The sequence below is a fragment of the Centruroides vittatus genome, unplaced genomic scaffold, assembly GCF_030686945.1.
Source record: "Centruroides vittatus isolate TY-2023 unplaced genomic scaffold, ASM3068694v2 scaffold_861, whole genome shotgun sequence".
In the NCBI taxonomy this organism is placed as follows: Eukaryota; Metazoa; Arthropoda; class Arachnida; order Scorpiones; family Buthidae; genus Centruroides; species Centruroides vittatus.
In genome coordinates this window covers 1,016,176-1,040,202 of record NW_027122718.1, presented here as the reverse complement: position 1 = coordinate 1,040,202, position 24,027 = coordinate 1,016,176, and the positions used below count along the sequence as shown (strand labels likewise).

At 36.8% G+C, this 24,027-nt stretch overlaps 1 protein-coding gene across 3 annotated transcripts in view; it reads right to left on the bottom strand.

Moving 5' to 3' along the window:
• Positions 1-6,750: 6,750 nt before the first annotated feature.
• The window catches only part of MED22 (Mediator complex subunit 22), a 48,648-nt gene continuing 31,371 nt past the window's right edge, over positions 6,751-24,027 (bottom strand). Inside the window, exons 2-4 of one of the 3 annotated variants that reach the window (XM_067288372.1) lie at positions 16,346-16,405; positions 13,915-14,137; positions 6,751-7,165 (exon numbers count right to left, since the gene is read on the bottom strand). In XM_067288372.1, coding sequence (XP_067144473.1) covers positions 6,920-7,165; positions 13,915-14,137; positions 16,346-16,365 — 489 coding nt within the window. In that variant the 5' untranslated portion in view covers positions 16,366-16,405 and the 3' untranslated portion in view covers positions 6,751-6,919. Of the gene's footprint in view, positions 7,166-13,914; positions 14,138-16,345; positions 16,454-24,027 lie in introns of those variants that run through there. The other 2 variants (XM_067288371.1, XM_067288373.1) reach the window with 2 other exon arrangements.

The following is a 24,027-nucleotide window of genomic DNA, read 5'->3' as shown; positions in this document are numbered from 1 at the left end:
AATAATTACATATAATAAATAGCGATTTTATTATACGTTAATACTCTTTTCTAAAAGAAATGGCATTAGAAATTTACGATTCGGATTAGAATAGGAATATTTTCAATTAAATGCAAGTTCCGTTTTCGCAACGTCGGCTCACAATTTTAAACAATTAAAGAAGCGCGCACGCTTCGGACCGTGCCGAGCCCGAGGATGGCGCCCGGCGTAATACGGGTGCTCCCGAAAGTTGCGGAGGAGGACGTCGAACGGGCGACGGCGCCTCGTCTCTCGTCCAGAATCTGGAGCGGCGATACCCCGAATTTTCGGAATGGACGGGACAGAAAGAAGTCGGAAGAATCCGTCCGGCGTAACGGGCCCGGGTGGAAAAGGTGGTTTCGCTGCCGGAAAACATAACCTTTCTTCCGCCCACGGCAAAGCGACTTTCGACCGGACCCGACTTCCCGTCCCAATTTACGGACACCCTTCGAGATTCGTTCTTCCACTCGGGTCAAAGTGCATAGAACGCGGACAGTGACGTCTGCCACGGCAAGAGCGACAACGAAACATTAGGCAGCGTTCTCGCGTTTAATTAAGAACCGTGTTTAAACGACTATAACCGGTCGAGGCAACTTATAATAGGTCTATACAGACGGCATTTCGACCGACGTTCTACTAGAAAATAACGGATATCGGTCACTGGAATGCACTAAACGTCGACGCATCGCAGTCGACGCGTGTCCAAAGCGGACTTATAATTGCTTGGACAACGAAATCCGTACGCGGAATTTTCACCGTCGCGCATAAACTTTTACATTTAATAAAACTTATTAAATTTCATATTAGGTTAACTGTTTAAAGATTCGATATTTATCCAAGTCGAGCATTTTTACATTCGTTTCTAGTCGCGCGTAAAAAGAAAGTTTCAAATATTTTAAAGTTTTTCGCGTTGCGCGGACGGTGGACTAATGTACCGCGGGACGTCGTTGCTTATATACGTCATCTACACCCACAAAACGAAGCTTCGTTCCGTTTTTCAAACGAAATCTCGCGACAGATGGTATTACACACGATTTTAACTCCGCACTAATGTCTCACTCGTTAGTGTTTTTCGTCGGAACTCGTTGCCGAAATTTTCACACGTTTATTACGATTTGAAATCTTACAAATCTAAATCGTACGTCGACTGTCGGGCCAAAACAAGGAAAAACGCGTATAAATTGAAAATTATCTTCGCAAATATTACACGCGTTGCCAGGTGGCGATAGGCCGTGCGAGGATCGAATCTCAAAAATCCAAAAAGAACCGAAAATAACGAAGAAAGTTTCGAAATGTATGGCTAAAAGATTAACCGTCGCTAGTATAAATTAGCCCATCGAGCGACTAAAGGCAAAGTCTACCGGCGCGGCACGGCCGTGTCGACCCGTCGCGTAGACACGCAGATTTCTACGCGTCCACTCGAATTGATAAACGTTCGCGCATCACGCGCCTATCGCGGACGGCGGATAAAAAATATATCGTATTTATGCTAATATAAGGTGCGCTTTTTCCGGTTTTAATAAGTCGTAATTAAAACTCGTTAATGCCGCGAGTTTTATTGTCTGTCACTAACACGATTACGTCGTTTTAATCATTTTATTAAACCCACATTCGTAACGGCAAATATTTAAGAGATCGAAATTTCGAAACTTACACGCGAAGCCAAAATAGAGTCCGCATCGTCTGTTACGAGATTATATTATTATAAGACGACAAAGCACTTAATTTTCGGGGTAAAGGCAAGTTAAAAAAAAAATGACAAAGAAAATGTTAACTTCTGACGAGTACGGCGATTTCGAAAATTCCCCATTTATAGCCATCCTCCGACGCGAATGCGGTAAAGTTACCGTACGCGCCTTAATTCTATTCTCGGAACGGAAGAGAATCGAGCGCGTACAGACTCGGTTTTCGCACAATTTTTATCTTGTCCGAAAATCGAAGAGTCGGACGTAATTAGGCAACGCGCACGTGGGCAATCTGCCGAGAGAAAGGATTTTTCCTCCGAGGGTGATTTTTATGGGAAACGGATTCTATTCGAGTGTTAGACGGGTGAAGAAAACCCCGAGAACTCTATCTGGCCGGCCCGTCGGTCGTACGCCGACCCGCGACCGACTATCGGTCTTCGACGGCCGTCGAAGGGCAAAAATTAAAGAAATGTCCGAAAGAACGTTGTTAGATGATACACGCAAATACTAAAACCGAGAAAGTCGATTTTCATTTTAAAAACAAATACTCGAAATGGCGACTGGTCGGGGCCGGATTATCGAATAGGCAAAGTAGACGAATGTCTAGGGCCCGTAATTCGGAGGGGCCCGGCTTCGGTGTAGAAGATTTCTCTGTTTCGAAACGAGTTAAAAATTATTTAAGAAATTAGATAGGACAGAAAAGGCTGTATTTAACAATTCCTACTAAGCTCCGCCCGACTAGCCATTACCTAAAAAAAAAGGTCAACAGCTACCCGTGCGTCGGAAGTAATGTACGCCACGAGATCTCGCACCATCTAGAAATCTTGCTAGGGCCGCCTCTCGTGGTAGTACCGACGTATGGTTACGATTTATTTTCTAAATCTAAACTTATACGTCGCGACATCGCGTATTCGATATAGCGTTCGTGTTGCTCGAGTGCGAAGATATTACAATTCGATAGTGTTTTATAAAAGAGTTAAAAAGGGGGTGACACCGCGATATCCGCACCGGGTGTCACCCGCGCTAGCTACGCTAATGTCGCATTATATAAGATTTGTTTAGAAGCAACTTATTTAAATGGGGCCTCGATTTAAATTTTGTCTAGGGCCCGCTAGAAGCTTAATCCGGCGCTGCGACCGGTCTCTTCTTTTATAATAATTCTTACATTCTATACCGTATACCAATAATAAGAGAATAGAATAAAACGTACTGTACGCCTACTATATATTGCGCGTATTTCGCTTTCTATTAAAGTCGGTTCGTTAAATAAATAAATTCGATACCTACCGACAATATTTTACCGTATTTATCTATTCTATATTGTTTCTCGAGTTTCCAGAAATCCTCGAACGCTAGACACGATTCGGATTACCATTTCGAGCTTTAGGGACTTTTCGAATAAAACCCTTATACGGTTTACATTTACGGCGATAGTCCTACCTCGACTACGCGACGTTACCCGGCTTACGCGCAACGGCATTTCTTTCGGTCATTTTTTTCTAACGAATCGTAACCGACGGTCGCTTTGCCCGGCGGCTAAGGAGGCGGGAAGCCTGCCGCTCCGGTGGACCCGGGATCGAAAACTCCAAGAATTTTCGAGGTCGGTTCACCGGGATACGTCGGACTCCGTCCCTCGCCACTCGGTCGTCCTATCGCGGATCCGACCGAACCCGTAACGAACTTGCCGAAAAGAGGCCGTCTTAGCGCCCGCGGCGCGGAGAGTAAAAAATAAGCACTATAACCATTGCACTAAACGTACCAAATCTAGCGTGGCCGAGTTTCCGAGTCTTTCCCCATTCCGAACTTCAAATACCCTAAAATCCCCAGTAAATTTCAAAATTTCCCCGTTTAAAGAAAGGTATTTCGTAGGGTCGTAACTTCGTTGTCTAAAAGTAATTCTGTCTAGCTATAATAAAAATTTAATTTTACTAAAAAATAAGTTATTTCTATTCGCGAATTTGCTCTTACCGCTTTTTTATTTCGCACCCGACAACCGTACAGCGATAACGAAATAAAAATATTTTATTTATAACGTCTCGTTATAAACTCGGTAATAATTCTTCGAAATGCCAGTCGATGTGCCGTATTTTTCTCCGTCGTTAATCGAATTACGTGTTCGAAATTGATAATTCCGTACGCTCCATTACTAGTCGAAGTATCGGTCCGAGTTCCTTTCGCCGATCGAGAATCGTCACGACGGCGCCTCTCGGCTTCGGAATTTTCTTTCCGTATCGTTGTTAAACAATTTGTATAAAATTGCCTGATCGTAAATTATTTTGGCACCGCGAGAAAACCAGTCGTACGCTTCTCTAATTAAATATTCTAATATTTTCGGCCAGGTAGCGCGAGTCTTTTCGACGCGCGAACGAAGGCAGAACGTACGCGAGTATTTATTTATTTATAGAAATTAGTAAGGCGATGCCAATTAGGCGAATTAACCTCCCCGAGCGAGTAATAGTAATCGAATTTGGAATGTCTTTTGTCTCGGTTCGTCGCGTCGACATCGTCTACTCCGATGCCAATTAAATTGGCAATATCGAGTCCGTCTTTCCGTAACCGGTGTTTAAAATATTCGGAAATTGTTTTAGCGTCGAATTTCTCCGTAAAAGATTGTAATTGCTTTTTTCCCCTCGAAAGAAAAAATATTTTAACGTAATACGAAGCGTTTGTTTCCCGATAGGCGGTATCTGTACTCTCGTCGATTATCGACCAGCGCGGACCGTTAGAAATTTCTTCGATTAAATCATTTAAAACACGAGCGACTATTGCGGCATTTAGTACGATAAAGCTTAATATTTTGCACTAATTCTAGTTTATGATCGAGTTTTTGTAATATCGGACGTTCGAAATGCATTTATGAGAAAAATAAAGAATACCGTCGTGATTTTAAAGTCTTTCAAAATTCACCCGGGACGAAAAGTCGGGAAAGTAAAAATGAACAACTACGAATTTTATATATTTTAAATATAATTTTAATAAATACCCGACTTCGGCAAATAGAAAAAGATAAGATTTTTGTAAGAGTTGGGATAAATGGTCGGTTGTATTTACGAAGAAATATTCCGAGTTTCGATTCGATTTCCTTCCGAATTTAAGTAACGAGCGCTTTACGCGGAATCTTGGCAAATGATTTTGCTCATTTTTGAACTTCTACGTTCTTGCGACCAGGAATCGAATTACATTTTCGATATCCGCGACGAGATTTATCACCGGCCGTGTCCGGTCGAATCTCCGTTTATACCCATTAAATATCTTTCGGCGTTTTCCCACGCTAAAGAAAATAATCAAATCCGAACTAAAGACGGTCGTTACAATTTTCATTTATTTCCATTCGTTACGTAAAAGCTCTAAATTCGTTTTGCATTAATTAAACTGGCAGAGTTATACTTCGTAATAAAATGATTATTTTTAAATAATTTTCGAGTCGAAACACTGTGGCGAAATAACCTTCTCGTCGCCTTTTCTAAGACGAACGAAGCAGAATTTCGGCATCCCGTCGGATGCCGAAATTTTGCCCGACCGTCATAAAGTTCATTTTTCGTTAAAAGAAGTACGGTAGGACTACATTATCGTCAATTAAACATAGATCGACGCGGGAAAAATCGAACGTGATACAGCTAAAAGCCATCCGTGTTGGTCCTAGTCACAAAACGTATCGTGGTTTTTTTGACATTTTCGGAATAAGGCCGAAACTTCTCCCGAGAAAACTATAGAAACTGGATACGGTTTAATTAATATTTATTAATAACGGCGCGAATATTATACCGCGGTACGATCGATAAAATGGAATTCCGGACGAGGAGGTACGATTCCGAAACAACCCTTAGGCCGCGACTCCACTAGCCGTAAAAGGGCCGTAAAACCCCTCACCGTAAAAGCTTTTACCACCTGCTCGGGCGTAAAATATCATGGTCACGTGATTAAAAGCTTTTACGGCCCTTTTACGGCTAGTGGAGTCGCGGCCTTAACTCGATTACGACCAATTCACGCGATACGTTTTGCGACAAGCTAATTCCGCCAAAAATACAAATTATATCTCTCTAACTAGCACAGACGATTACCAAAATACGTAAGTATCTGGCGGTTTCGTAAAATCACTATGGCAGTTGCACTACGCATTTGCAGCGTGCGAAGGATTTTTTATGTTATATAAAAACGCCATTTGTAAATTTAGACTCGTTTAAATTGTTACATTTGCCCGTAACGACGAGTTAAAACTCGCAAATTATCTCTCAACTCGCTTTCGAAACGAGTTTTAAACGCGGATAACAGCCAGGTTATTGCGAGAAACGGTTTATTACATTTCAAAAATAATAATAATAAAACAATATTTTTTTATTACGAATTATTATATTTTAAAACAATACAATTTTTGACTTTATTCAAATTTTGTTCAAATTTGATACCGACATTACGACAAAAAGCAATTCGAATCAAAATTTTGAAAAATGTAATAAATTAATTTAATATTTTGGCATATTCAAAAGATCATAAAGTAAACATTAATTAGCTATACTCGAGATTCGTAACTGCGCTATAATGAATTTTAGCCACTTTTGACTAGAAAATCTGTAATTATTTTTCTAAATGTTCTTTACGTTTGTATAGTACTAGCGTGAAGCGGTATCGCCGGTATTTTAATTTGAGGTTCCAATAATATTGTTTATTGTATCCAATCTTAAACAGATTTTTCCCAAAGGAAACGTATCGGAAACAAATAAAAAAAATATCAATACATAAAAATTATAGGATCTAAAAGCGGAAGTATATTAATCGAGTTATTTTAATACTCGTATAAACAAACGGTCAAAATGATTACTATAAAGTAATAATAAAAACAAGTTTTATTAATCGGGGAATTAACATCGCTTCGATAAAATATTATTACGATAATAACTGCGAAGCGATTAAACGTATTTCATAAATTCGGTATTTTATAATTAGTTTTAAATTATTTTCAATTAGAAAACATAATTTGAAAGGTATTAAATGTTTGTGTGTAATATTCCTTAATGTTCAAAAGATTAATGCGCAATATTACACAAACTCGACTAAATAGATCATCTATTCTGTAAATAATATACAAATTGGAATAAACTGAAAACGTTTACTGTACACCGTTATAATTAATGAGTATTCTCATTAATAATAAATACGACAAAGTTTACGCGAATAATCGTTTTCGTCCGTACAGACGAATGCTATTAATCGCAATTTCATATAGAGCCTAATCTTGGCATCATGGATTTGTAAACCGACGAATAGTATTCTTCTTCGAGTTCGTACAGTTCGGCCGCAACGTCGTCTCTCAACGCAATTAATTTTTTATCGCATTCCGTCTGCACCGCCTGATAAAATTTACTTTTCTGATTGATGACTTCGTTAACTGATGGAAAATCATTTAGAATCAGATACTGCTTGATGTCGGAAATAAGTTTCATTAAAGATTCGCCCGCTCGAACCTGAAATATTTAAATAAGAACGTTTATTATTTACTTTTTACTTCTTTGTTAGTTTAATTATCGACTTATAAACTACAAAGATAAAATCAAAATAATTTGCGTCTACTAAAATTCGGGAGGAAATAGATGTTAGGCGGCATTTGGGACAATTAAATATGCGAGTTTACGTAGCAAATATGCAAAATAGTCTGTTTGACAAGAATGCAAATTTTTTTGTAGGCTACCGTAACGAGAAATTTCAGAATTACGGAAATAAAAGCAACTGGTGAAGGCGGTCGACGGCCAAAAAGATATAAGTGCGTTTATGCCAAAAGAGTTAACAAAACTAGAGAAAACAATAGGAATACACAAGTACAAACTTCAATAGGTACTGTACTTGTGGGAAAAGTTATGCGGAGATTGTTCGAGAACTGCAGCCGAGTTAATCTACAGTGCAAAGTATACTTCGGCAGAATCAAAGTTGTGGCAAAAAAGGAGCCTTAAATGACAGGAATTGCAGACATAAAACGTATCTGGAAAAATAAGCGTGTTACAAGCTAGAGTTGGTCATTTGACAAAAAACATTAAACAAAAGTGTATCGACACCTACGATGTAACGATATGTTGGATGTTCGGGATACGGCTACTACGAAAAGAAAAAACAACAAACAGCAGTCGGCAAGTGCAAAGATTGACGTGAACTAGAAGTATACACAAGTAGACAGTAAAACGTGCTATGGTCAAAAAATTCTGCGTATGATATGGCTGAAAGTAAAGTAATACGGATGTGGTCCGAAGCACTTATCTGGACTGCTTCTGGAGTGCAATACGAGTGGATGCTATCGGCGGGCCTACTGTGATAAAGCCCGTTTGTTTGAGAATTGGCTTTCCTGCAAAGAGGCTTGGTCGACTACATTTATATATCAAATCCATTTCCACAAAAGACTGAATTAAAATATTGGAACGGAATCTTTCCCGGTCCAGAGCTAAACTGTTCTGAAGGAAATTGTTGGTGGAAAAGGTGAGTGGAAATTCACTTTTCAATAAGACAATACAATGCCACATACGGCAAAAATAACCACGGCTCGGAAGGATTAATCTTTTTGCCTTGCCTATGTGCAATCTGGTTTGATTTGGTTTATTTGATTAAGGCAACGTAACCGGGGGGATGCCTTCCCGGAGGACTTTTATGGGAAACTGGCCCCGTTTAGGTGTTACGAACGTGACGAAAACACGAAAAACTCCGTGTGGCCGGCCCGTCGGCAAGATGCAAACCCGCTACGACTACCGGTGTTCTGTGGTTTTGTCTACGCGGCAACCGGTGGGTACCCGTGCAGCCCGAATTAATCCGATCGAAAAATTGTGAAGGTATCTAAAGCATAGAGATGATAAGCAAATACCAACAAGGCTGCTTCGGCTTCGCGACGGTCTTGTTAGAAGAATAGTTTGGCCGAATATTCGGCCAAACTACGGTATACGAATGGTATATTCGGCCCGAGACCGAATATACCGTTCGTTGCAACATTAATAATAATGGCTGTAAAGAGAGAAAAAAAAAGACAAATTATATTATTAAAATCAATTTTTAAATATTTATAAACAACTTAAGCGAATGATGATTAATTATTTTGTCATAATATATCAATGCAATATTTATTAGATAGATATTGTAAATATTTTAAACAATTAAAATAAATGATTTCTCTTAACATATGTTAAAAGATTATCATCGTATAGTTAACTTTACATATAATATAAATATTAGTGATAAAGTATCAAAATGCAATTTAATAGGTTTTGAAAATCTACACGTTTCCTATATCTTAAAGATTTAACTCAATTTAAAGTTTAGTCTTTGGTGCTCCAGACCTTTCATATCAAAAATTAACTTATCATCATCAAACCTATTATATTTTGTTAAACCTGCATTCAATTTTATTTTTGACAGTGAATAAAGTTTTGAGAATGAGCAACCTATAACTAATCTTCAAAGTTAATAAATGTATCAACAAATTCTGTCTCAAAACAATATAACAGATTAAAACACAAAAAATACTTTGAAAACCTTTAATATGCATTTAAAATTATCACAAGCAACATATACAGGAAAATAGGAATAGAGAAAAATAAGAAAATAGCATATGAGAGGAACCCTACTATATTTCAGTTGCTAAGAAATGACGAAGTACCCGTAGACAGAATGATGGTTCCGGGCGTTTACAGAATACCGGTGCAGGACAAAAGGCGGAAAAAGGAACTATATTATGTATGGGCCACAAAACGATCGCTGGCGATAAGATTAGAAGAGCGTAAAAGGAATATAAGATACGGGCAACCCGTTACGGCGTTAGCGAATTACGCAATTGCAGATCCGTCGGAGGTGTCGATCAATTGGGACGGTGGAGAAATTATACAAAAAGTGGCAAATAGAAGACAGCTTAAGTATACGGAGGCTTGGCATATTTGCAAATACAGTGAAAAAGAGCAAAGTATTAATTTTAGAGAATTCTATAGGGTCCCGTCGGCTTGGAAAGTGGCCGATATGCATCTATAAAAGAGCGAACCGAGATTGCGCAGCTTTGGTTTTTTAAAACGTTCTAAATTTTATGCTTGGCAATAGAATTTTTTGAAATAACGGTTCTTGTTCGATCCTGAAGAAGGTCAATAAAGTTGACCGAAAACATTATATTGTTTGTGATAATTTTAACTGCATATTAAAGGTTTAAAATTTATTTTGTATACTAGTACTTTCTATATATTAACAGGACTTATTATACTGGAAATTATGGATGCAGATATTTAGTCTTACAGATCAAAAATAATGTTCTTTATTTAGTTCACCCGAACACGTACACTTTAGACTTGTGTTTCGGACTTGTTCGTCCCTCCTCGGCAGGCCTTTAAACGACACTTTCTACAATTAACAATAAAAACATTTCTTGGTACAATTATAACTAAAATTAATTAAAACACAATCATTTCCCGACAATAAATTTAAAAATTCTTACAATTTCTGTATTTCCGATCTTCTTTACATTTGAAAGAATTAAAAATGTAATTAAAAATAGAATCAACTTAATACCGGAAAAAATAAATTCAACTAAAAAACAATTATTTTACAGAAAAGAAGAAAAATATGATATAACAGAGGAGAAAGGAATAGTATATTCATTTGATTGTAATTGTAATCCAAAGAAAAGATATATAGGAGAAACTAAAAGAAAATTAAAAATAGGATTAAGTGAACATATCAGAGCAATCAAAGGAAACTATGCAAATTCAGCAGTAGCTGACCATTGTAATACAGAAGGTTGTGCAATCGATCTAAATACGGTAAAAATCAGGAAAAAGGAAAAAAAAACAATTATAAAAGACAACTGTATGAGCATTTAAATATAATTAGGCAAACTAATAAAATGAATAACAACAATGGTAGAGAGATCCACCAATCATGGTTAAGCATTATAAGAAGGGGGAGGAAGAGGTATAAAAGATGTGATGGGAACATATTAGAATCGAAATTAAGTAGAAACGAATAAACAAAAAGAAGAATGTGTAAAATTGTATGGTTGCTGTGGATCGTGAGTTTAAGTGGAAATGTAAAGAAGATTGGAAATACAGAAATTGTAAGAATTTTTAAATGTATTGTCGGGAAAGGTTTGTGTTTTTAACTAATTTTAGTTATAATTGTACCAAGAAATGTTTTTATTGTTAATTGTAGAAAGTGTCGTTTAAAGACCTGCCGAGGAGGGACGAACGAGTCCGAAACACAAGTTTAAAGTGTACGTGTTCGGGTGAACTAAATAAAAAACATTATTTTTGATCTGTAAGACTAAATATCTGCATCCATAATTTCCAGTATAATAAGTCCTGTTAATATATAGAAAGTACTAGTATACAAAATAAATTTTAAATTGAGTTAAAAAGGACACAAAGGCATAATAATTATGCATATTAAAGGTTTTCAAAGTATTTTTTGTGTTTTATATTAAGTGAGGTTGGAGTGACAGTCAATTAACTTGAGAATGAATCTTATGCAAATTTCTCTCTTCATATAAGGGGTTAAACAATGGTGTGCATGTAATGGAGTGGACTGCTAATTCTCCTGACCTTAAAACCCATAGGGAATCCTTGCTAGGAAGGTGTACGACAACAAATGTCAGTTTTCAACTGTTGCAGAACTACAGACAGCTATTATCTCTGTATGGGATAAGTCAAGATGTGCTCCGGCGACTTGTAGACAGCATGCCTCGTTGTGTTTTTGACATTGGGCTTCAAAATGGGAATTTCTGGGATGATAATGTGTAATTTTACATGGTGGAACTAAACTTTTGCAACACGTGGATTATCTCACTTTGTGTGTTTATACATTTACAGTTGTCTAATAATACGCTAGTTTAATGATGATATACTGTTTTTACATGTTTCTGCTACCTACACAAATAAATGTATGTGTTTGTGTTGTGTTTGCTTAACTGAATCTCCATCTGGACCTAAACTTTTGCAATGCACCTTATGTGGTCTCAGATTTACACTATTGGTGATCTGAGAGAATGGAAAATATGCAAAATATTCTTAATTGTACACTAAATCTAGTAATGTCCATAGATATTTTAACTTTCTATAAAAATGAACGCATTGATTCTTCAGAATACAATTTGGAAAATTTTTCTCACGTGTTCACATTTCAGTCACACATCTTCATGGTCTGCCTGACCAATTAATAGAGATGGGGCAGCTTAAATTTTTGGAATCAGTTTTTGCTGCATTTTTTTTTTGCAAACCATGATTTTGGTTTCAATTTCAGGATTGTAATCAATGACGTCTCAGTGCGTAAATGTAAAAATAATTATCTCCAAATAAATAAATCTGTATTTATGAAAAACTTTTACTCTTTTACAGGTACTACACAGATATACTCAGTCTCCCTCCAAACTAGAAAATTTGGAGAGAAACAGTTTCTAGATCAGATTGCTACAGGAGACTTGTTGAATTATTGCCAATATATATTTATTGTTTATATTTTTGTAATTTATTAAGTTTATTATTGATTTAAAATATGAATAAATTTCTATGTAATATCACAAAATTATGAATTATATAAAGTATTTAACAAACTAATTCTTTAAATTTTATTTCTGACTCTTTATACCACATGAACTAAGAAAGCCTTTTAATCACACCCAATATAGGTTTGGCCAGGCTGACAATAAGAACAGCAAAATGCATAAACAAGAAAAATTAAATAAAATATTAATAATCATAATCTTAGTGTCTTTTATTTTTTAACAGTAGTAATTCAGTTTTTTTTTTAAATCATTTACTATTAAACTATTTTTAAAACATTCTATACCTATATTAATTAGCTATTCAGTTACTGTATTAGATTTTCAACAATATCTCTAAACCCAATTTATTATTTAAACCAAACAAAGCACCAAATTATCAAGCTATTATTTGGTTACAATTAATATATACAAAATGTTGGGGTAAAGCAATAGTTGGCTAAGTGCCGTGAATGAAGTACAGGCCATGAGCACTGAAGTTGTCCCCAGTCAGTGCTGTGAGTAACCAGTATGGTTATATCTAAATTAATAGTTCTAAAAGCAAAGATCAGACAGTGTTGACAGTCAAGGTGGCTTAACTGACAACACATCCACAAAGTAAGTGGAGTTGCTGGTTCAAGTCTCATTTTGGTCCAATTCTGTTTTCCAGAAATTTCTAAATTAAAATTAAAACAAGATGGCAGCATAACAATGTACAGTAATACCTCGACTTATGCGAATCCAGAGTTATGCAATTTTCAAATCTCGTCTATTTGTCATTTATTTGAGTGCTACGCAACTCTTGATTACTCACTCCCCCACACTATTGTTTAGCTTACGTGTTCGGACGTGTCGTGCGGAATCGACGCATAGCTACAATTTTTATTTTGTGTTATTATTTCTGTTTGTTATATCTATGGAGACTCGAGAGACTCTACTATGTCATCCAAACGAAGTAGAACTGATTCCTCTACATCAAACAAGAAAAACTTTATCTTTGGAATGTAAAGTTAACATTATTAAAGACTTCGATACAAAAATGAAAATTTGTGAATTGGCAAAGAAGTTTGATCTACCGGAATCGACGGTCATAACGATTATAAAAGGTAAAGAAAAAAATTCTCGAAGCTGTGAAAATTTGACAGAAGACCTCAGTTCAATTGAAAAGGGGTTACAAATTTTAGAAAATATAGACTCCAACGAAGAGCGCATTTCTTCTACAAAAGGAGAAATAAAAAAATTATTAGCATGCTACGAGGAAATTTTGCGGGAGAAAAAAAATCTTTGAGCCGTCAGACGAATTTGTTAGATTTTATGAAGCCTTCCACATCAAAATAACGTCGGTTTACGATTTTAATAATATAATTTGTTATATATATGTATTATCTAAGATTTTATTAAACATTTTCTTCTACATTATTGTTGTCTTTAGTCTCTGGTCCCAATTAAAAATACTTTGTATGTATTTATATGCGATATTATACCCCGACTTGTGCGAATTCGACTTATGCGGTTATTGCTCGGTTCCACCTATCATGTAAGTTTGGGGTATTACTGTATCTCTGAACAAATTAATTAGTTTCTAGTCATTAACTTAGTCATATAATAACCTGATAATTCAGCACTTCATTTGGTTTATTAGATTATATGGGATGAAACGTAAAGATAAGTATGATTTCAGTTAATAATACATCTTACATAATAAAATTAAATATTAAAACTTACAATATTTGCTGCTCGAACATGCATTTCATATTGATCTTGAGCAGTTTGTGTCATACGAAATAACTGACTATCTTCATCTTGACCAATTCGTGCTGATTTCACAATCTCTACAAAGTTGTCAACTAATGATTTAATATCATCTTTCAATCTTTTGTTATATGATTTTAACAGGGCCTCTTTACTTTGTGGAAGTGCTTTCTGTTGTGACATGATTAAGAAAAATCTGTAATTAAAAAAATATATATATGTTTAAGAATCTAAAACATAATTTCATAAATTATTTATTAAATATTATAAAAATTTTAAAAGCTACTCTCTTAATAAATCATTTCTAGAATGAATATATCTGCACTTCCTATTCAAGATAAATTAATCCCCATAAAGTATGTTTTCTATTATCTTAAATTTTAAAATAAAGATTAATGATTAAAAACCTTCTTGACATTGCTAGATTACATATGACTTACATTTCATAACATAAATGTATATAAAAAAACAATAATTACATTGCTCAATAAGTATCAATAAAGAAATTGATTTATAGTCAGCACCAGATGAAGAGTATAAAGGATTGTTAAACCATTAAGATAATAGAGAGGTTGCAGCCGACATTTTCATTGCAAAAATGCAAACGTTGAACATTTGGCGCCGCCTTCTGGTAAGCCTAGAAGTTTACAATGCCATTTGGAATGTCAAAGCACGATTCCAGCGACATTCCAAACGCCACTGTCGAACTTCTAGGCTTACGGGAAGGTGCCGCCGAACGTCAGACGTTCACGTTTTGGCGACGAAATCGTCGGCCGCAACCTCTCTGACGCTACCTTAAACCACTTCGATCAAAGTGGGAGTCCGAAGTAGCCATAGAATTGTTAAAATTTTTCTCAATTTGGAACTCCACATATCCTAGAGTGACAACGACGGGGAGTTGTCCAGAAAAATCCTCAAAGAATTTGCAAACGTGCGGCCAGAACGTAAAATTACGCACGGCAGTCCTCGACGTCCACGAATGCAGTATAGAACGCAGTAACAAAGATATCGAAAATACACTTAGATCTCGGATGCGCGACAATAATTCGACAAAACAATCTATTAGGTGCTATTTCGTGCAATATCGAAAAAATAGAGCGTATCGTCCGGTCGTCGGCAAATCACTTTATCGGCCTTATTTGGTAGCCAGCCTAAAACTAGTTTACAAAGTTCCAATATTCCGGAAGGTATTCTTTCACCCGTTGAAACCGAGGAGGAGCTAGAAAACCCGCCGACGACGATCGAAAAGTCGTAAAGGACACAGAAAATATTCGACACGACGTTTCACGGCAGACATTGCAGTTCCGATAATCCGATTAGCAAAAATACCTTTACTAACACAAATAACCACAGAAAATAACAAAAATTTATCACTCGACCTAAACTCGCCACAGAGACGGTTAACGACACCGCTAAGAAACTTCCCCCATTAGCTATTACAAAAAAAAATGTTTCTTAACGTACCAATAATATTACAGGAAAAATAGTCGATTCTGGAAACCAAGTTTATAAGGTAGGGACTAAATCCGGAATAATTAAAAATCGGTTCCGTCGTTACAAATTACGAGAGTCGTCGAATGCTCGTAACGACGAAATACCAGAAATACAAATAAACTAACCAACCGTAACCGACCAATCATTATTTGGTTAAGCATTTCGGTTAATGTTACCTACGATAGCAAACACGGTGGCTCGTCTCCGAAAGAGTGGGGACGCACGGTCTAACCTAACCTAACCTATTCTAATAAATTACCATAATTATTGCCAACCAAATTATTAGAATAGGAGTAATTTATTAGAATAGGTTAGGTTAGGTTAGGTTAGAACGTGCGTCCCCACTGTTTCAGAGACAAGCCGCCACGTTTGCTACCATAAGTAACATTAACCAGGATTTCAAAAGTGCTAATGCAAACTGGCAAAAAATCAGTGTCAAACTAACAGATGTGCACGACTTATAAAGTTCTTTACAGATCTAAATTAACTCCATCCAAAGAACAAAGCTCTAATATAAATACGTCTCACTAACCTTATATAGCTTTGCAGAAAATTTAGAACGTATCACGAACGTTTTCGACCCACTTTCTAGGGTCTTCTTTGGGTGTTCTATAAATGTCAGTGTAGTTTATTTTGCATTAAATTTCTTCAATAGTTACAAAATAACAGTAAATGTATACATACATACCTCTACTCGATACATTTACTGTTATTTTGTAACTATTGAAAAAATTTAATGGTTTTAAAGTGTTTTCTGATTTTTATAATTTAATTTTGCACTGTTTAATACGTCAAACTACTTATCTTTATGTCACAATCTGATAAAAGTAATTCTTAATTATAGTAAAGTACCCAAACATTAAGAGTGCAGCGGGTAATGGGTTAAGCACAAAAATATAAATGAGCTTACTTTATATAAAAATGTGCCATGCATCAGACAATGTCTACATTTCTACGATTTACGAAGGTACTCGAGTCTAAATATTTAAACTGAAATTATTCCATCAAATGACAAAATTATTTTAAACAACAATTACATAACACATACCTTTATCTCTCACTTGACAATGTTTATGATGAAAATCAGTGTTGCCAAATCTTCGTACGTGAACATTTGTACCTAATGATAATAAAATTTATAAATTTATGAAATAAGTTATAAAACATATAAAAATATACGACGCCTTTTAATTTAAAAAGTGCAATATCATTTATAATATAAATTTACAGTTAATGTGAGCCTAGGTATACAAAATGGCGGCGCTTCCGGTAACCTCGATGGCAAGTGTTTTTAAAAAAGAAATGTAGATGGCGCTGATAGTAATGATGTCTTCGTATGCAAATATCCATCAGAAAATTCCGTTCGGGAAACATGAGGAATAATGTGAATTTCGAATTTTGGTTACGATGTAGACGGATTATGGTACATGTACGTTGTTAATTTTTTAAAAGTGTCTGTGTTTTTTTTTCAAAGTTTGTACAATGTACCCGAAGTGTAAAGTTATCGAGGAGGAAAGTTTGTCAATGGTAATTAACATGATAAACGTGTCATTAATGTGTTTAATGCGTGTTAAATGTCATAAAAGTGTATTAAAGGTGTGTTAACATTGTGTAAGTGAGGAAAAAATTTTGTAAAGGGTTTATATGTGGTTCAAATTTGCGTTTAAAGTGTGTAAATGTGTTTAAAAGTGTGTAAATGCGAGATAAATGTGTTTAAACGTGGTTTAAATGTGCATTTATAGTGTGTAAATGTGTTAAACGTGTTAAATTTGTCATAACTAAGTAAGTATATGTAATAGTGATTTCTGACACAAAAGACAACGTGAACGACACATGGATGGCTAAGTGGCCGTGGATCGCAGGTGCCACCCTCTGTGGAGACGCTGCCTATCGTAGATAAAAAGGCGAGAGATGTGAATCGTAAGACTGCAGTTCTTAAGAGGAGTAAAATTTATGTACAATACAGGCAAATTTTGTTCGAACCACTGATGTATAGAATCTCGTAATTCACTTCGTCCATGCATCGATTGAATTTATAGGTAGTATGACGACCTTTTTATTTTTCGTTTCTGGTCCAAGAGTAGGAAAAGTAACCAAAAGCAGGAGAAAAAGTAAGTAGCAAATTTACCTTTTAAAAAAGTTTAAATATAGGCGCGTTTAGGTTATTGTCGACGGTCGCCATCTTGTTTGCACACGCAAATGTGCAAACAAGATGGCGACCGGAAGCGCCGCCATTTTGTATACCTAGGCCCACATTGGCACACGTGCAATAAGAGAATCGTTTTATCGAATCCTCCGTGGTGCGACCGGAAGTCAGGGTCACAACATATTGTATTTGAAACCGATCTTCGACCCATCCAGATCGGTTTTCGGGTTTCCCACAGCGGTGGGCTGACCCTTAACGTTGCGTTTTTCAACCTTTTTCTAATAGTGTCACCCGAACTCGGTAATTTTTTTTCTGGCCACACGCCTACTTCTCTATCGGTGTATAATTATTGCGCTATTCACACTTTTAGGCCCGCCAAAAACTAGGCAATATCCAAGCAAACTGTAAAAGCAGACGTCAAACATCGACCGGACGTGTCTCTACGTCGTATTTGGAAAGTCGGCCGTCCATTCTACGCCTCTCGGATCCAAGGAGACGCACGTGCGCGTTTGAAATTTTGCCAGAAAAGAGACCAAACTGCAGGCCTTAAAAAAAGGCGCGCGGCCATGTCTTGGCTACGCTGGAATTACGAAACAAAGACAGACTTTCATAGATGTAAGAATATAAATTACTTCATTGAAATTTACAAAGCTATCGGGTTCCCGATTTCGTTTTCGTTTATTTATCAAATTTCTGCCAAACGGACAGGTCTTGGCCATTTTACAAAACAAAATACCCGGCTACGGTTCGTTGAGGGGTAGACGAAATGTTCATTGATTCTGTAGAACTGCGTCGGGAATGATATCTCAAGCGGCGACATCGACGGACATGATACTTTCAATCATCACGTAACTACAGTAGAGACTCGTAAATCGGAACCCCGGTAATCTGCACGATTTTCAGTCGAACTGTGTCGTGCTGAATCGAACGTTTTTGATACTAAATTTACTTCTAAAGTATAATTTTTATGTTTTTATATTCTTCAATATATTTATTTTGTTTGTACAAAATGCAGAAATAATTTTTAACGATACGATAGCCTCAATTATTATAAAAATTTTCGTTAGGCTTAAAATCGACGAAAATTCAACACGAAGCGACACGCGACGGAGAAAAATTTGAACATCGGACAGGTTAATATATTTATTCGTACATAATGGGTAATCGGAACAAATCCCTAATCTGAACAACCCCAGTCCCCAATTGATTCCGATTTTCGGTTCGCTACTGTATAAAAATTGCCTCTGACGTCATGTCGAAATTCCTAATCGTCATAGCCTAGTCCGGGCGTGGCCAGCAGTTTTTGCCCACGGGCCAAATTGGAAAGAAAACTTTTTCACGGGCCGAACGAAATATTAAAATTAAAAAATGTTAAATACAAAAACGATTCTTTTAAGTAAATAAATGTTTAAATATATTAGTATTACATTTCTTGCAAAGCACACGAATTACTAAGTTAAATAGAATATCACCTGTATATCTCGAATTACTGTCTAACATACATTAGGATAAATTTTAATATTTTAAATTTATCATTTGTTTTCATTCTGGCACTATCACACAGACGAGTACAAAAATTGTAAATCTCTACATTGGAATTTTTTCAAAAAATAAACAAGTATCGCCAATCCATTCGACCAATTATTGGATGTTAAATAGCTAATATTGAAAGATTAATCGGCCAATTGGCCAAAGGTTATATGTAAAACAGCGATATCGCTCTCTCAAAACGAAACCTTGAACGAGCGAGAATTAAATAAATATTTATTGATGCAATTATGTCTCCAAGATTTGCACTCCCCTGGAAAATTTTCTGCCAACGTCCTTAGTTCAAATCACTAATTCTTTAGAAAATAATCTCGTGCAGTATTTACGTAGCAATTTTCGATATACAGTAGTCATTCACAAAAATAAAGTCGCGCTCAGATAGCTATATGCCGAGTTTAGCAGTAATTAAACAATTCTAAGCCTTAGACATGTATGTAAACGATTGCGTGCCTTGTAATGCCACCAGTGCCTTAAAATGTATTCTATAGAGGCTCGCACGGGCTGACTGTATTCAGAACTTTCAGTATACCCGTTATCTCCGAAAGAAATTCAGAGCTTTTCTTTGATTTTGTGGGTCTTCGAAATGAGGTGACCGCAGTTATCAGATAACGGCATTCGGGCGACAAGTATCCAGAAATAGTAATGCAGGCTTACAAACTGCTAGCATTAGAATGCATTCTTTTATTCCTCCGCGCGAGCGACATTCTTTTGAAAATTCCTGCGAAACGCGTTCCTGAATTCGGGTGGGAGTGCGCGCCGTCACGGCAAAAACGGCCGCTTGTAGCAGTAGTTTACGGTGGAAAGCAACATGGCGTCCACCGTGCTCGGATACATTCGTTTAAGGGCCCATTATGTGGTTTTATGAATGAAAATTTACAAGTTGTGAAAGTGCAAATTAGTGCACGCGGCAATGTAAGTGTCTTCTCGATTTTTCCAAATACAGTAGGCCTAATACCTCAGTTTTCGTTGACTTCGGTCATCGTCGATTTTTTTCGTGAAAAATTTCTCGGATTTCGTCGGCGTGCCCAAGTTACCTCGCTGCTAATTTTGCGAAAACGAAGGGCGATCCACGCGTTTTCCGGTTCAGTGTGGCGTTATTTCTCGTTGTGTGAGCATTACCCCGCGACGGCCCACCATTGGCCAACGTTCCCTTCCCCGAACACTGTGCGTTCGGTCGTGGGTTCGCGCTACGCCAGGACGGGCTGGTCACGTGGAGTTTTCCGGGTTTTCTCCACGTCTGTAACGCCCGAATAGGGGACAGTTACCCTTAAACGGATCTCCCGGAAGGCATCATTCCCCGCGATACGACCATCATAAACGCATACAGCTACTGTACTATTACATGACAATTACGTTACACTTTACCACGGGGCGATATAGGCTAGAAGCTCGTGTCCAACTAGCTTCTACGAGACAAGACATTACCCCGCGCGACTAGCCAAACAATTCCATCGCTTTCCTTAGATTAGTTTTTTCGTACCCGCGCTCGAACTCAGTTCGAGCACGTTACATAGCGTTACAAAGAAAACGGTCTGTTGGGCCCTCGGGGGAAATTTTTTTTTTTTGAATTTTCGGATGTTTTCTGTCCCCAAATTTTCTGAAAAATTTTTACCAGCGCGAAAAAATTTTATTGCGATTTTAACCTTTAATGACGCGCGATTAACGCTTAATTGTTTTTTATGGGATTTTTTTATGGAACTTCATTCATCTTTCTAAAGTTCTAGTGCGCCGATTTTTCTTCGGTAAAGTTATTTAAAGCTATTTTCTGATGTAAAAAACAGCATCCAATAGTTTTTTAATTTTTTTAATTAATAGATTTTATTATATATACGTTTAATTAAGTCGGGGGTCGGAAATTTCAATTAAAATCGTAATTTTAAAAAAATATTTAGAAATATATGGCCATCTAGTATTCACCCTACTTTTTACCCTTCTCCTCCTGAGAGTTTCATGAGAATGTCCCGCGAAAGACGACACCAGCTGTTCTCAAGGTCATCCAGCTGTGTAAACAATGACTCATCGGTGTCAGATTTCGCGATAAGGCGAGACAAAGGAAATTGTACTTTGAAGCTTTTTCTTCAAAATTAACACATTTCTTTCGTTTTTATTATTTTTAATGTAATTAAACATAATTAATTTAAAAAATTTAAAAAAAACGGGGTAGAAGGTGTTTCTTATTGTTTTTAGTATTTAACGCTATATTAATTCTCTATAAAATGTGTTATTGGTATGTATTTTGGACTGTCTAGAACGAATTAATTGGATTTACATTGATACATATGGAAATAATTGCCTCGGTTTTCGTCGATAATTCGTCCGAAAACCAAGGTGTCACTGTAACAGCCGTCATTCTAATTTTTTTCGTGGCTACTTTCAATGCTCTGTCGGCAAGATAATCCATTTTATGGTTAAATTTTACATTCATTCATTTTATTTTTAATGTACAGAGTACATATCCCGACCCCGCTTTAGGCATTACCAGGAATTACATTCTTTAAAATTATGACATTAATTAACAGTAAGTAGAATTATTATGTTTACAATTATTTGTAAATATATGAAAGAAAAGATAACCAAACAGAACAAACAAAAGAAAATAAAGAATGTACATCAAGTTGCAGAACAAGTTCGTTCATGAATAGCGCAACTTTGTTCAAAGGTTATAATGTTCATAGGCACGTGTCCATGTCATGTGAAGTTAAGTAGTGCATATAGTGAGGAGTCCATGAAGCATTACTTAGTGTAGAACACTTTAGAATCTTCAGAGAGAAGTCACTGTAGCAATTCCAGCATCATTACTCCACCCAGACACTGAACCCAAACACTGTAGGCATCACGCAGAGCAGATTCCACCAGAGAAAGACATGCTGATAAAGGCCAGTGGACAGCATGGGCTCCACCAGAAGAAAATATGCCATAACATGTCTGCACCCACAAGCCATCAAGGCACACCACCATATGACACAAAATAAACAAAAGGTTAAACACATACCTCACGAATTACATTTGGAAGTAAGCTGAGGCACTGTAGTGAAGAGGCACTTTAAGTTTTGAAGAGACCTAAACAGGCCTGTTGAGATGCTAAAGAGCATGTTAAAGCTAATATGAATTACGTCGAAATGCAGAGATACACCTGCACTAGACGTGAGGCACAACACTATACGGTGCCTAACTTCGACGAGGTAAACGCAGCGCAGCACATACGAGACGCTTGAGAACACTTTGATCACACTGACGCACAATAGAGATGAAGCACGATGGGACGTAATATTTAGCAGAGGTGGACATCACACAGATGCGGAATGTAGAAGCATTTTGAAGCATACACTGATAAGACATTTGTGAACAGTTAAGGCACATTAAACAATGAGCACAAAAGCATACACACTGATGAAGCACACGTCGATGAAGCACGCACTGATAAAACACTTGAGGACACTTGTGGCGCACAGAGGCAATAAAACAGAAACCATTGAAATGCAACACTATGGGGCACACCACTCAGACAAGATGAGCACATCACAAAGAAGCACATGGGAAAACATGAAGCACATTAATGAGTCATAGCACACGTGTGAGGTGAATACCACTGATGAGCACTTGAGAACACTTCATAACGCACAGAAGCACGGAAAATAGGAAGCACGATGAAGCGTAGCGTGTAGATGATATGTACGTCGTACAGTGAGGCACTTGGGCGTACTGAAGCATTACAGTAGTGAAGTACATTAAAACATAGAAGAAGCACAGTGAGGCACACTGATATGCAGATAGTTACATCAAGGTCGGTATCAAGTACAATGGGCACCAATTATGTGTGAAGGTCTCATTATTAGGAGAGCATTTGTAGAACATTGTAAAGGAGAACATTGTAGAACATTAAATAGCATATTTATTATATCGTAGAATGTTATTTAGTGATATGATAAGAGTTATTAGCCATAAGCTAGTAATATATCAGATAAGTGTCACAGCGATGCAATATCCTGTAGAACTGGTATGTAATGAGATCAGTCCTTCCATAACCAATCGAGTTGCAAGTGGTGAATAAAGTGAGAAATTATCATAAAGTAAATCAGGTCGTCGTCAATTAATGCCAAAAGCAAGGAAGCTTTCTTGACAAATAAATCTAACCAATTCTTGTTTACTAAGGAGCCTAAGACTGACAAAAGGATATCAGAAGATCTTGAGACTAAGCATTAACAGAAAACGTTAATACAAATATAATAAAACAGAGAACCTTAAGGTTAACTAATGATTATTTGTTGATTGATGAAATTAATTCTCTTGGCAAGTTGTTCAAATGCATTATAGATGTCACTGTTAGTCCAAAAATCCGATGGTTCACATGGCCACATAATTCCATAATTGTCAAGCAGTAGTCTTAGCTCCAGTCATTCTTGTTCAAATATAATGCAATCATAAATATAGTGTATGGAGCCGTCCTCAACCATACAAGAAGGACAGAGGTGGGATGTTCTATTGGTAAATCTGGCGAGATAACTCGCATATTTGCCATGATTTGATAATAATTGAGTGGTGCAGAAGTCTGGCATATACCACTTGAGACTAATGAAGTTTTTAATATTCGGAATAAATCTATGTGTGATATGTTCACTGTGAGTGTCCCAAATTGTCTGCCAGTTATGGAGGGCATCTTCCCATAGTATGTGCCACAAGGTTCTTAGACTTACTTTATTGTAAATAACAGGCAAAGTGGTGTCTCCAGCAGATGTTTGGCCAAACAGTCTGCTCTCTCGTTGCCATGTATTCCCTGGTGGGCCGTAATTGCAAAATTACAGCTTGCAGTCCGTAATAAATTTCGTATATGTTTGGCAAGTGGGTGCAGTTTCAAGCTTTGCAATAGAGTACATGCAGAAAGAGAGTCGGTGTATAAT